The sequence below is a fragment of the Manis pentadactyla genome, chromosome 7 (genome assembly GCF_030020395.1).
Source record: "Manis pentadactyla isolate mManPen7 chromosome 7, mManPen7.hap1, whole genome shotgun sequence".
In the NCBI taxonomy this organism is placed as follows: domain Eukaryota; kingdom Metazoa; phylum Chordata; class Mammalia; order Pholidota; family Manidae; genus Manis; species Manis pentadactyla.
In genome coordinates this window covers 21,400,710-21,416,277 of record NC_080025.1, presented here as the reverse complement: position 1 = coordinate 21,416,277, position 15,568 = coordinate 21,400,710, and the positions used below count along the sequence as shown (strand labels likewise).

Genomic DNA, 15,568 nt, shown 5'->3' with positions numbered 1-15,568 from the left:
GGTTGAATAAATTGTTCTCCTGAAAACAGTAGTAATTTATCTTGCTCCTGAGCAACAGCAGCATTCAGAAGCTGTGCCATCCAGCTACTGATGAGTTTCAGGGAAACAAACCCCAAGAGGGCATTCTGCATTAAGGTCAGCAGTAAGTTTCAAATCATGTAACTAAAATGACAAAAAAGAGCATTCAGATCTTCTACGGTTGCCTCTCTCACAGAATCCTACGATGTCAGAAGGCATAGGCGCCTTGAACTTTCCCAAACAGACATGTCGAGGTCCCTAGACAGCGGCTACCACTCCTCTGGCTACAGAGGGTTTTATTCTCCAACTGGTGTGCTCAGGGCAGAGCATGAACATGGCTGTGCCCTGCCTTTTCATCATGCTTTCGAGAGGTAGAATGAAATTAAGCCTACATTCTACGGAGGGAAGCACTGAAACATGTCTTTACCTTAAACAGTGGGACTGCAGTCACCAAATTCAAATGGAGAGCTTTGCAAAATTTTTTTCCTGTCATCAGTAGCATATTGTAAGTGGTGACATATATTCCCTGTGCACAGTCCAGTTTAAAGGCTCTCTTGGTAGAAGGAGTCTGGTGTAGACATGATCCGAGAGGACAGAGACTCCATAGAGGTCTTTGGGACCGTACTCACTGCCCCTTAGTTTCTGTTAATTCCTGGGGGAAGGTAAAGAATGGCCTTTGTCTTACCTGCCTTCCTGAAGTGGATCAGGGTCCTTTCTGATGGGGTGTAAGTAATGTATACAACATCTCAACACTAAGGCTTCTTCCCAAATATCAAAATAGATAAAATAACTATTTCTATGAACATTTTTCCTTCCCATCAGGTTAAGGGCAGCAGAAAACCCACACTAGAGACCATATGTAAAAAATAAAAGAAACCCAAAAAACAAAGAACAACTCATAAGACCTAAGTTTCCCATTTCTATTCAATTTAATATATGGAAAATTGTGTATTTTATTTTCCATTCAACTCAGTATTCAAAATGATTGGTTTTCTCTTGAGAAACCCACCAGTTCATTTCCGGAATTCCTGTATGTATAACTCTTTCCCAAAATGGAATAATGCATGAGCAGTTCCCCCCCATCATCCCTCAAGGGAAAATTTCAAGTATACAGCAAGGTGACCTCACTAAAACAAATTATAATCACAATCTATTCTCTCTATTCAAACTAATTCTTCTGGGGGTAATGTACCAACCTTCAATATTTTTCTCAGAAATAGATTACAATTATATTCAACATAACTGCTATTATAACTGTTTATCAAAATCTACCATTTCATGGCTCCCCTTTTTATTCATTTAAAAACAACCTAAAAGTGGAGAATGTAGAGAATACTACAATTTTAAACAATGGAATATTGTGCTTAACACAAATACTGTCACTCTGTTGGCAGAGAAGAGAGAAATGCCGAAAGAATATATATATATATATATATATACACACACACACACACAATATTAATGTCTACTTAATATACAACTGAAAAATTTTGCCAGGCAAAGAACTTATTATACCTCACAGCACAATATGCTGCAATTAAATCAATTCATAAACTACAATTACTTGTCCTTGTAGCTCAATAAACAAAACAGTCAATAAATACATAAAGAAAAGTGATCCTCACTCATTTATTCTATAAATAACTATATGTAAAGTACTCTATGAAGCACTATAAGCAAGACTGTCTATATCATCCGTTAGATACCCTTGGCCATCAAGACATGGGGGATAAGGAATGGGAAAGATACATCAAAAGAACGAACTGGCATATGTATTAAAGGATTAAAGGTGTGTGGGGGGGTATTATTTAAAATACTGTACAAGTACAAATAACCTATTATTGGGCCAAACTGTTAAAATATCACCACATTCCTCCACCTCGTCCATTCCCCAAAATGAGTTTATCTATAGACTGAAGTTCAAGCTAAACCTCAGGGCAAGAATATCCAGCTCATCTTTTTATAAATGTGTTATATATTTGACATCCAAATCTCACCAATGGTCCAAAGCTATAGAATCTATGTCAAATAAATATTTGGTATGTATCACCAACAACATGATAATTATTTACAAAAAAATCTCTGTGTATAAGACCCTGTGAAAAGGTGTACAGTATCCATAATGTTATCTTCTAAGGGCTTAAAATTCAGATGACATTGATAAAGACACACACAGCAAGAAGATACCATTAGATGAACAAACACTGAAAAAAATGTCTAGATTTTATTAATATTTAAACCCAATAAAATCAATCATTCAGTCCTTACTCTGTACCCAGCACAATGCTGAACACTACTCCTTAGGTTGACCACACAAACTACATAATATTATTTTCCACAATGTCTACACATGGAAACTGAGGCTTAGGAAGTTTAGGTCGCTGTCAGAGTTATGCTAGTGGGAGGTGGCGCAGCCAGGGCTCACGTCCATGCAGTCAGACCAAGGTCAGAGCCAGAGCCTTACCTCTCCACCACTACTCTGATCAACTAAAACCAGCGACTCTTCAACCCTGGAAGGAACGCAGCAGTTGTGAAGCCAAATCACCATTCGAGTGTCACAGAAACCTCTACGTGGTGGGCCTCAAAGTCAAATTTTCATGTTGATATATTCTGAATAGCACAGTGTTTAAATATTAGAATTCTCATGTGACCTGCTAGACAGGAAAAAACAGAGCTGATAGTCCTCTCTAGTGGCCACATTCAGAAAAGGGTTCTTTTCATTTCTTAAGGCAAATAGATCAGATAATTTGGGAGAAGGCAAAATATCACTCAGTTCTAGAGTGGTGTCCAAAGTCAGGATACTGCTGGCTTGAAGATGGCTGGATTAAAGTGTCACAAGTAGGGCCATGCCAAGGACAGCTTGAGCTCAGTTATCTTCTTTTTAGGGGGATTTTGCTTCATCCCATCCCCTGTAGGATATGTAAATGAAAATTCAAGATGTTTTGTATCTTCCATGCTTTGTACTTCCTTTACCCAAGGGGGTTAGGAGAGAAGATAAAAGAATCATCACAATGATGAGTTAAAATATTCGTTTGGGTTTCACTGAGCTGCTGACCACACAGGTTTGAGGTTTGGGTTTTAGTCTCAGCTCAACCCTAATTGAGGCTACAGATGGATATGACATTGGCCTCCATCCAAAAAAGCCTTCCTACTTTACATTCACACAGTACATGAATATACAAAACCACCCTTTTGTTTAGCTATCTGTAACCCTTCATAGAGTATAAACGCATAACTGGAAAGTAAACTTTCCAAGTTTGGAGCAGTGGAGGGGGGGAATGGGAAAGTCCAGGAAAACATTTTTTTATGCATACACATTTTTTCAAATCATGTGAAACAGAATGCAAAGGTCCACATTGTAGGCACAGAACTATAGTGTGCTGTGTCCAAAAACCATTTCCTTTATCTGGCAGCTGACTCTACATTAACTACTATTAGAGCAAGTTACCGATCCTCTTCTAACTGATCTTCTGCTAACTGTCCTCCTATGTAACAGTCCAAGGATTAAGATGAAAGGGGAGAAGGGATACACTCAGGGACAACCAGAAACTCCTCCAAGTCCTCATAAACTTAAAAACAGAAACAACATTCCATTCACAAAATATGTATTTTGAAACATAAAATAGCAACATATGTATTTATCTCTATAGAAGAATGGGCATTAATTTTCTTTTAATACCTGTTAACTATCTCTATTTTTTTCCTTCTCTGATTTCTGTATGCATTTCTTAACAGCTCACATATAAGTGTGATTTCCCATCATTGCATACAAAAGAAAATTCCTAAATAATTGACATGCTGAAGAGCTTAGAAAAAAACTCTTAAGTTGTAAAACTTTAGGACCTGAATAATTTTCTATGCAAAATTAATATTCAAACTTTGCCCTATAAGTCCAAAATATATTTTTGAAGTAATCATAAAACAGGCAGGAATTTCAACCTTTAATTTCAGAGACCTTAAGTAGAAGACATTCAGTATTCAAAATACTTTACTATATTAATAAAATTTATTTCTTCTGGAGAAAAAAAATTCACTCCAAATTGGAATTTAGACATTCCTTTTAAAGACTGGTTTTAGATTCACTATGGAATAGTTAAAGAGACTACCATACCCTTGAAAAATGCCAATTTGTCTCTACAAATATGAGATTATATATAATGAACAGATGAGTTACAATCACAAACACAAACATATCACTTTAAAAATAGTGGCCTTATCCAAACTTAACCTTAACTTAGAAGCAATATAGGCCACTCATAATGAGATGCACTTTCACATCACAATAAAAGAGAACACTTATTTAAACTACTAGAAAAATTGAGTTGATATAGTGCTGTGAAACTGAGTTTAGATTTTTTTCATATTATTTCATAAAATAAAACCAGAGTTATTCACCATTCACCAATATTTCCTACTCACATCTCTGTAATCTCTGTAGAAATATGATGGCTAAGATAAAGCATGAGAACAGCTGCTAACAGGTCAAATAAAAATTTAAGTTCTATGTCGTGGTAGAATGTACTACTTAATTCTCCAAGGGAAAATTTCTAGTTGCCCTGGCATTCTAACCTTACACTGAATTCATTTTATATGGGTATCATATGATCTGATCTATTTATTAGAGATAATGCCACTGTTCAATGATTTCCTAGCCCAGATTCCTTTTTGTAAGTTACTTCAACCTCATTAACTACCACTATCTATCAACTTTTTCAGTTGCTATTGCTACGTTATTTAAAACAACATGAAAACATAAAGTCAGACTACCAAACATGGTCCAAATGTTAGGCTAAACTGTATGACACTGACAATAGTCAGTCATGATGACCATCCAAATGGACAATTTCATATGGCTCAACCTAGTAAAACATTCCCTACTCTCACATCATTGAAACTAAAACTCAACAGCTGCCTAGGGGAGCCAGCTGCCTGCCTGACAGGAAGCTATGGAAGGAAAGGTTTGCGACACTGTGTCAAGACAAAAGCTACGTCCCACAATAATACCTTTCTTGTCCAAGAGACAACGTGAAGAATATTGCACTTTAAGAAGAGGAAAGGAGGAATACAATGGGAGTAGCTCATGATAAAGATGACAAGGGCAGGGGGATCAATCACGAGCAAATAACAGGGACGACATGACAGATCTCGGTATTAGCCCGTGACCCAAAAGATCTAGTCATTCAAACCTACTTTCAGAACAGTGTAACTCAAAGTAGGGTTCTTAAACATTTTAGCCAGGATTTGAGGAAACTGTGAAGAAATGAAAGCAAACATGTTAGGAAAGAGCCTTCGTTTAATGTTGATGCTTTTGCACATCATTTTCCAATGTCACAGTGAAACTTTAAATATGACTAAATCTCTTGGTGGGTACTGAGCTTAGTCAAAAGGAACTGCTGTTAGGAGTCAGTGAAAGGTGCTTGTAAGATGTTAGGTTCTTTGGGTAAACGCTCTTGGTTAAAATTAATTTCACAGACATCCCCTTGCAAGTTGACAACTGCATCATCATCAGAATGTTCTAATTCAGAATTCCTAGTGAATTCAGCTATTTGATCTAGTGGGAAAACAAACTCTTGTTGAGGCAGCTAACTTTTTTTTCCCACCTTTTACCACCTATTTATTTATATATTTTTAAATATACAAATCTTACAAAGGTTTCACATGAGCAACATCGTGGTTTCAACATTCACCCATATTATCAAGCACCACCCCAACCCCACTGCAATCACTGTCCATCAGCATAGTAAGACGAGGCAGCTAACTTTGATGAAATCAGAACCCTATTCTTCCCCATAGATGGCCCAGAATATCGAAGCAACTTCAGAAAAAAGGAGGCATTCTTTAGGGAATAGCAGTGTGATTGGAGCACCCTCTGGAGGCCAGAGAAAGGTGACACTGGTAAGACGTAGACAGCAGATAATTCTGATCATTTTTTTCCTTCCAGAGGCTGAACTCTGCAGGTTATCACTTCAGCTGGACTCAAAAACGCATTTCTTCAACCTTAATCAAGGTGACCTAAGAAATATGCATCATTTATAGCTTGAAAATGCAAAATAAATGCAAGGTGGAATAACATTCTCTAGTAAGTGCTTCTTAACTTTTTTAAAAAAGAAATGCACCGAGTAGTGTATTTTCAGCCTCCATTCTGAATTCTTTGGGGGAATTTATTGCAAAGGCCTCATTTAATATTTAGAAGAGAGGGATGTGGAAGTATGACACTTTTGTTCACAAAATGTAAATAAGCAAGGGTATATGGGGGACTATTAATTATCAAATTTTTCACAGTATCCAGTTTGATGCTTATTAAAACTGAGAATAAATTAAGCCATCTCTTATTTTCTATCACCTCATTTTTTCTAAAGCAACAAACACTGACATCTATTGGCATTTTGGTAGCTGGCATTTTCTTAAGCTATTAAAACTCCTGCAAAGGACACACACATACACACATGCAGACACAGGTTGGACCAGAATGAACCCAAAACCTTACTTGTTCCTTTGGGGAAATTTCATTTTATGTACTTAATAGTACACTTAATAGATATTATTTTCCCTCTGGTTAAAATAAATCAGTTTTTAAGCTAATACTATCTGACCTAAATTTTTTTTGTGTGTGTATTTTCTGCTTCTCAAGAGGAGAGCTCTAAGGTTAGCTAAAATATGGTAAGTCCATTTATTTGCTTCTTTGAGCAAATAAAATCATTCACCCAAAATCTGGACATTTGGTGTGCTTTTCTTTGTCATAACAGACCAAATAAACTATCAGCACTTTGAAGTCCAACTAACTTGCTGCTTTGAGAATGCTAAAAAAGCAGTGATTTAATAAGAATCATACTGCTAGAACTCTAAACACTGCATATAGCCGTTTTAGCTAGGAGGGGGAGGAAAGAAAATAGAAATATGGATTTATTATGTTTATTATTTTGTTTACATTTAGAAACACCTGCACTCAATTCTGTGGACCTCACTGGCAATATGCTGTTACACTTGATAAACAAGATAACAAAAAGCATGTTCATACACACTTTCCTTTTCAATTGCAGCAATTTGTACTAGTCCCCAGAGAGAAGATTATGTAGTTTATATAATACTGAAGTTTGAGCATCAACTTTTAAGTGTTGCCAGGAAGGAGTCATGTTTCAAAATCTTCTCATAGTTTGAAACCTCAACATTTTTCTGCCAGAGATAAAAATTATGTGACACCTCACTTTACTTTCAATATTTAGACTGAACTCAGGATGGTTTTCATAATATATATGTATCATTATGGTACTTGACATACATATCCACTTTTCCCTACATTTACAGGTAGTAGATATTAATATTTATACTTACTATAACCTAAGGCCAGCTTTGGATTATTTTTTACCATAAAAGGTAAATTCTGAAAATTATATCAGATAATCTTTGCAAAGAAACAGACAATTTGTTTCTTAATAATTTTTTAAACAGAGCTAACATTAACTGGGCAGCTAACATGTGTGGCAATGCTCAGAATGCTTCCATTAATGATCTCGTTTAAACCTCGTAACAACTTCATGATTATAATAACATTATTATTATTATCTCAATTTTACAAATAAGGACATCTAGGCATAGAGAGAGTAGCAACTTTCCCATGACTATACAATTAAGGAGCAGTAGAACTAAGATTTAAACCCAGGCAATCTGGCTGTGGAACTAAGAATGAGGCATCTCGCTGCTAGTGGTGAAACATTTTCATACTTCCTAAAGGACAGATGATACAATAAGCAAAGCATTTGTTAGACTACACAAGACATGATAAGATACTTGATAAAAATAGTAGCTCCCTTACTAGTACATACAAAAGTGTCTAGCATAGTGCCTGGCATGTAGTAAGGAATTTACTGTTTTCATTACTGGTTCAAAATTTTCTGATTACATATATATTTTTTCTCTCCTCATTCCTCCAACAGTATTAATCAATCATTCTGCAGATATGATAATTAGTAACCGAAGCTTATTCTGTTCTTTCTGCTTCAGAATAATTCTTCAAAATGAATCCTATCTCATTCTATAAATAATAATGTCTTCAATAATTACATAAGATAAGGGGTCACAAGTAACCCGGCTGAAACAGATCACGGCTGGACATTCCTCCTGTTCTGTAAACACATGCTGCCCTGTTAGTGACAGGGCACTTTATATCCAAGAATGTTTACAAGCACTGCAGCCTGCAGAGCCACTTAGTTCATGAAACAGGTGGGTGATGTCATCCGGGAAGCAGAGGGACAATTTCCAACTTCTACCCATTTGAGATACTAAGTTTCTTAGAGTTTCCACCATTTGTACTCACAAATGTCTCCTCAGCCAGGAGTGAAGGGAGACCCAACAGTTCTAGAACTGGGTTAAACTTAATAATGAATTTACTCTAGGTCATTTCAAAGGAAAAGAAAAAAAAAAGAATCCTTTGCAGTGCTTTAATGAAAGAAAAAACAGATCAGTAAACAGAGATTCATAAAAGAAACTTTAAGCCAAATACCACATTGCAAGAAAAAAAGAAGGTCTGGTTTTGTAATTCAGGATTCAACAGAAAATGTTTGGTGAGCTGAATCAATATGAAGAGCCTGGATGTGGGAGGTCCAGCATCTAGGAGGCCCAGGATGTTACAGGGCCCTTGGTACACGGATCCATGTTATAAAGCCCAGCATTATGCTGAGGTTGCTTATTTTGAGCAAAGAAGAGGAATCAATGATCCCAAGAACTTGGGACCTATTAGAGCCATCATTACAGAATAGATAATTCTGTTGGACATCTGTAACACCAACAGTGTGCTATTCAGCAGTTAGTTAATTGTATAAAAATGCGGATCTATGAAACATAGCCATGTATGTATCACATATCAGCCACACGTCACACAAAAGTTAAAAAATCCATTTTTGCCTGCAAATTTCCCTCCAACAGATGTGTTTATGCCTCTGCATATAATACAGCACACAGCCGGGCTGAGAGGCTGAGTTACCTGAGGATTATATCTTCCCAGACTGTCATGAAGTAATGTTATACAGCCATAGAGAGACTGGGTTTTTTGCATGTGTGTCATTTAGGACATACAGTTTCAGTAGCTGTTTGAAGAAAGGGGTGAAACCTGGGATGAAAGGGCACTAATCTGGGAGCTATTCAAGAGATGGGTGCACCCCGAAATCCTAATTTGGGCTGGCATGGCAACATTACACTTATGGTATCCAGAGTCGGTTCCTCTGAGGATGCATGAGAACTAAAGAGTGAGAAAAAGGTTGCAACAGCAGTGTGTGCTTCTCCCACAAACCACTAAGGCTATCAGTTATTTACCCCTTGAAGATAAGGAAAAGCACACTGTACACTCGCACTTAACGTTACAAGGAAAATGACAAGGAGAGAAACACTGCTTTCAAAACAATACTACTTAATGCCACACACTTTTCTATAAAGCTGGTTTCAAGTCAGCCATTCTTTTTGAATATGGTTTACATGGTTTATTAAGTGCAAAATGCTCTGGAGGCAGGTAAAAAGTTCCTCCCTGAAGATGACAATGGCCTGATGGAAAAGAGAGACAAATACGCTAAAAACCAACCTATGGCCAAGGTCTCCCCATTCTTCTGGAAAGACGGTAGAGAGAATATCACTGAAAGATGACAATCTGTCTTGTTTACTGGGAATCACAAAGTCTTGGGACTGGGAGGCAGGCTGAGGGCCACAGAGGAAGCTCTCCAACTCGAAGAGGAAACATTAGGAAGTCACAGCACAGCTGCCTAACTGGCAGATAAGATTTGCAAGACAGAGAAATGCCTGCTTGCTCTTAAATCTTTCCCCCACGGAGCTACCAGTTCATCTGAAATGGCTGTGTTAAGGCATCGCTTTTCCAAACCCTTGACAAAATGCAAACCTGTTACCTAAAAGGGATGCAATTTCAAACCAACGCCCCCTTCTGAATTCATCAGACCACCTACAGAGAACCATAGAAACTTCTGAAGGCACAGCATTCCTGGGCAGTACAGGAGAACACCTGAAGGGCCCCACAAATAGCTCTACAGTTTGGGTTAGGGCCAAGGTCCTTTCCATTTACCATGACGACCTTGGAAAGGACAGTCGAGAAAGTCACTTAGGAAGGTTGCCAATCCAGCTGCCCATTCCATACCTTGTTGAATACAATGCTGTATGGTAGCTTGGCAACATAGAGCAAAAGTAAGGAAAATTAACAGTACACCCTCTTGAGGGCTAGTGAAAAGTAAATAAGGTGAATCTGATCAGCTACATCTCATTTGAAAAGCATGCCGAGTTATAGTCACTGACCAAACAATTACTCTCTGTTCAATTTCTGTTTTGCTCAAAACCTGATTAAGGTCTCTGCCAATAAGCAGGTTCTGAAATGCTATCAGTGATGCCAGTAAGAGAACTAGGCAAATCTTGTTTTCTTTCTGCAAGGAACAGGCAAATTCTTCTGCTTATCTTCTTCGGCCACAGTATTACCAAGTGCTGTTGAATTCATTCCACAGAAGTGCTTTAGAAAATGTGTTGGGGGGATGCTCTAAGTGACTCAAAGCATCTGGATCAATGTTAACTGGGAATTGTAGAGGCAGGAAAAAAGAGCTCTTCTATCTTCTCCCACCTCTGCTTTTTCTTTTTTTTTTTTTAAGGCATCTTCACTCCCTCACAAACAACTATTTATTTGGGTTGCATCCTCTATCCAAGACAATGTCTAAAGCATCAGCCTTCTAACGGAAATCTAAGGTGAAATTGTCATTCATGCCCATGTTCTGATTATCAAAGACAAGATCTGTCTGTAGAAAGCCCTCAACTGCCCTATCATTCTATTACATAACCACTAAGCCTATGGGTTCAAAAATTCAGATAAACTTTCTGCTTTCTGGCATCTCTAGGGAACATAAATTAACCATGTTTATCAAAGAGGTTCTGAAAAATAGAACTGCTAAGCGGGAAGTTTGAGAAATTGTTTGGAGCAGACTGATTCCTGGCACCGGGCTAGCTTTCCTCTTGCCTCGCTGACCCCCTGGAATCCCTCTCGGCGGACGTGAGTTGCCCTGTCGCAGGGCTGAAGCTGGGTGAACGTTAAGCACACACCGCGACCCCACACCGCGTCCTCTCGGCCCCCAACACCGCGGCACCAGCGGCTCGCGCGGCCTCCCGCTCGACCACCCGCTCTGCACGCCGGGCGCGCGGAGGGGAGACCGCTTCCTGCTTCCCTCGCTAGAGGGCAGACGGGGCCCGTGCAAAGCCCTCCCGGCGCCCGACCGCCGCTCACCCGGCCGCCGCTCCCGCGCTCCGGTCGGGGTCCCCGGGCTGGGCTCGGCGGCGAGGTGCTGGGAAAAGGCCGCGCCAGCGAGCGGCGCGCGACCTGGACCCCGGAGGACGCGGGCCGGGGCTGCCGCCGCTCCCCCTGCGCGCCGGCTGCGGGCGCCCGGGTGGGGCTCGGCGCGCAGGTGAGGGGCGGCGCCGCGGAGGGCGGACGCCGGGGCGCAGGGCCAGGCGCCGGGAGCGCAGGGCGCGGCGGGCGAGGGCGAGGCGACGGCAGCGGAGGAGGAGGAGGACGCCGGGGACGGCGGGGACGCCGCGGCCCCGGCCGCGCCGCGCACTCACCTGGGCTCTCGCCGTCCGCCGGCAGCGCGGGCCTCTTGCCGGAGCCTCGGTCCTTCTTCCTGCCCTTCCCCTTGCCTCGGTCGTCTTTGCGCTCGGACATCTCGCCCGGGAGGTGCACGCTGTACGCGGACGGCTCCCGACGGAGGCGACGCGCGACAAGTTTGGTTGGAGGCTGGAACCGGGTGTGGGAAAAGTTTGTCCCTTGAGGCGGACAGCGAGCGCCGGGTGCGGGCGGCGGCGTCTCCTGCCGCCTGAGGGGAGCGGCGCGCGGCCGGGCACCTGGGGCCGGCGGGGGCCGCGGCTGTCGGGCTGGTCCTGCTGCGCGGGCCGGTCCTTGGGGCCGCCGCCGTCGGCTCCGGCCGGCGCGCTCGCAGCCGAGGAGGGAGACGCGTCACCGTCCCGCCCGCTCCGCTCCTGGCCTCTGCGCGAGCCCCGACTTCCCACAAGTTTTTGGGGAACTCCTCGCCGGCTCTTTTTCAATTGCCCCACAGCCACCCACCTCCCGCCCGCAGGTTGGAGGCTGGCGCCTCCTTCTCACCCTCCCCTGGCCTCGCCCCCTCCCTAGTCCCCACCACACCCCCACCCCGAGGCGCGGACACGCCACCGGGAGGAGCCTGGCTCGGCGCTCCGGGCGCAGCCCCTTTCCTCCCCGAGCCCGGCCGGGCGGGGGGCGGCGGCGCGCCCCGCCGCTGCCCGGAGCCCCCGACAGGGGTCGCTGGAAGCTGCGCCGGCCGCCGCGGCCGCCCGCTGCGCACCCAGCGGGCCCCGAGGAGATTCGGAGAGCGAGGGCGCGACCCAGGGGCTCCCTGGCTCCTGGCGCTCCCCGCAGCCCGGCAGCGCCCCGAAGGGCCGGTCCGTTCCCCTCAGTGCCGAGAACCATTGGAGGAAAAAGCGTGGAACCCTGACACCTGCCCCCCAAATTAGGGCTCTGGAACCTTAGGGAGGAGAGGAGTGTTGGCTGTTTTTCAAGAAAGTTTGGGGCGCACTCCTTTCTCTCTCTAGTGACAAACCCCACAGGCGCGGAGGGCAAAGGTAAACTGCGGGGGAGAGGTTTCAGCGTGCACGGGAAGGGCTCGGTGAACCTTAAAGTTGGGCCGATCGCACCATCTTCGGGGACCTGCACCTTGAATGTGTGTGTGCCTGCCTTCGTATGTTTAACGGCGTGCCTGATAGAATTCTCATCCTTAGCCTTTTCCAAAATTAATAATACTCTGACCTCTTCAAAGGAGATGTCCTAACTGTATCTCTCACTACAACTTAATTTTCAAAGCAACTGATCAAACTCCGGTTAAAAAGGCAATAAAAAAAAAACTACTGCAAGAGCTGGGAGTCAGTCACTGAGTTGTCCCGAGAGACAAAGCACATAGGCAGAAGTAGCGTGAGGGACAGTAGAGTGGACATCTTTCATTCATTCATCTGCCCATTTTCCCCCCGGAGTCGAACTTTCCTCAGAACTGCGGGTGAAACCTGCTTCTCTTTCCCTTGTCCTCCCTCTGGTGGAGAATTCTGAAGAGCAGTGAAATCAGAAAATGTTGGCACCCTGCTGCAAAGGACAGAAGTGAAAAGGCCAGAGTCATCGTACCACGGAATGATCTAGAATCCTATCAAGAAATTACTCGCAGGTATAGCACAGGGATGGCTGACAGTGTTAATGTACAGTGATGGGCTTGTGTTGTGGTGAGGTGGGGTGAGTATGAACAATCCATATGTGAAATGCACTCCCCTGTAAAAGTGAGTTGCTCCTTTGTTTCCATTCTCTGGAGTTAGGACCAAGTGAACCATTATCTTCCTACAGCCTTTCACCTACTTTTCTAATTGCTGCTATTTAAATAAAAGTGAAATCTAGAGTGCCTCCTGGCTATATATGTGGGAAGCGAGGGGGACAAAAGCATTCATTTTTTATATTTCCTAAAATAAGAATAATTTTATTCTCATTTAGTTTGCTTTGTAATAAGACTGGGTGGGTGTAAGAGAGATCTTAGCAGCATTGTCTTCATTGTTTATCTTGAAAAAGCTTGATGGCGAAATATCTTCTGATAACCTTTCAACAAATACCAAATATAAATTGTACTGGGCCATGAAAACAGCAAAATCAGGGGAAAGATTATGACTGTATCTAAAAGGCACTATAATATCCCACAGTCTACTGTAAAAATGAGTCTGAATGTTGTCTGAAATAGCTCTACTTTCCCAGGAGGGGCCAGTGCTCAACAAGCACACAGCAGAATTCAGCAAGGAAGAGCCCTTTCTAAAAAGTACTTTATCTTCAGAATATGAGACCTTGTAAGGGCTTAGTATCCAACAGCTACATGTTATCAAATATATCACTGTGTTTAGAATTGATGAATAGAAAGCAAAATGGATTGGGGAATAAATAAAAAGTTTCAGATCTTCCCAAATAAAACCGGAAGCCATTAGTAAAATCCATACCGATGGAAATACTATAAATAAATCACTTTTGTTTTTGATCTAAATGTTCATATCACAAAACAACTTATTAGTTCCTTATTGCAGTAATATTTCAGTGAAAATAATGGAAGAGCCTACAATTTTGTGATAATTTTCCATTTGAACGACTCTATCGTACTAGTTGACATTTTCCCCCAAACTAAACATGAACAGCTACAGAAAAGATTGCTGATATTTCAGAACCTTTGTGATTAAAACATGGCAGTCTCTCAGTAATAGCAGGATTTCTATGGAAATACTTAGGCTGGGGAATGAATGTGTTTGAAGGGAGGGAGGTGGAGATAAATGAACATTCAATAATTGTTTTTCCTTGGCTTGATGTATTAGAGAGAAAAATGACAAAAAACATGATAAGTGTTGAAAACACATTAAGGGAAGATGATGAAGTGGCAGTTGGATGACAAGGCTTCCTAGGATTACGTTGAGATTCTGGAGTCATATTTTAGATGTCAATTGCAGCTGAGTTGTCAGGAAATCCACGACAAAGTCCAAAATAATTTTCAGGGGGTTATTTTTCTCCATTATTTATGCCTCGCTAAAATATTAACCAAGTAAAACTCCGTTTCTTCAATAGTTAAAATATCAGTGAAATTTATCAAGAGTTTGAGATTGTCCTTAAATTACTCTTCTCTGGTCAGGAAGTAGCAAATGATTTTGTGTTATTTCATCTTTTCAAAAAACCTTGGAAATTATCAGAACAAGAGATGAAGAAAGGAGGAAGAATATTTTGCTTTCTAGAAAACCAAAATATTAATCTCAATTGTATAATTTAGAAATTATGACGTATCTTTATGGTATAATTTTCCTAATTGGTTGTATATTGTTCATCTCTTAGAATTTGTATCATAAAAGGTTCTCAGGGAACATATGTCAATCTGTCAACATATGTCAACTCCTGAAAAATAGTGGAGATTTATAAATAAGCAATTTAAGAAATAAAAACAAAATGGAGATCTTACATTAGTGACAGCTTAAAATAAATGAAATCATGTGCCATAACATTTTTTCTCTGGCTAGGTTTAACTTTTAAAGCACTCTTAGAATCTCCTAAGATGGCGAAATATGCCCTTTCTCTCAGTCGTTCCCATTTGGAAAATACTCTAAGAAAATTTAAAAAGAAAAATAAATAAAATGAAAGGATATAAGCATGGGAAGATAAGATTGTATTTTTGCAAAATGTTGTGCATATTGATAGTAGTGGGAATTTAATTTAGCAGTCTGTAAATAGATACTTCTTTTAACTTACTAAAAATTGAATTAAGATAATTTGTATAAAGATTACTTTTTTAAAGACTGCAACAAGGTTGGCATTAACAAAGATGCATGAATGCAAAAGAAAATCTCACTTATCAGAACGAGCTCCAAAACAATGCCTAAACGTGCATGATGTATTCAATTCCTTCATTCAGCAAGTTTTTACTTAGCTAAATGCTAGACAATAGAGAAACAGGAAAAAAAAAAAAAGAAAGAAATTACCTTGTATCTC

At 41.1% G+C, this 15,568-nt stretch overlaps 1 protein-coding gene across 5 annotated transcripts in view; it reads right to left on the bottom strand.

Annotated features, from left to right (window-relative positions):
* The window catches only part of NRG1 (neuregulin 1), a 200,670-nt gene extending 188,578 nt beyond the window's left edge, over positions 1-12,092 (bottom strand). For 2 of the 5 annotated variants that reach the window (XM_057505172.1, XM_057505173.1), the window contains exon 1: positions 11,614-12,092. In XM_057505172.1, the coding sequence (XP_057361155.1) occupies positions 11,614-11,713 (100 nt within the window). In that variant the 5' untranslated portion in view covers positions 11,714-12,092. The remainder of the gene's footprint in view (positions 1-11,613) is intronic. The other 3 variants (XM_057505169.1, XM_057505170.1, XM_036894280.2) reach the window with 2 other exon arrangements.
* Between the last annotated feature and the right edge of the window lie 3,476 nt (positions 12,093-15,568).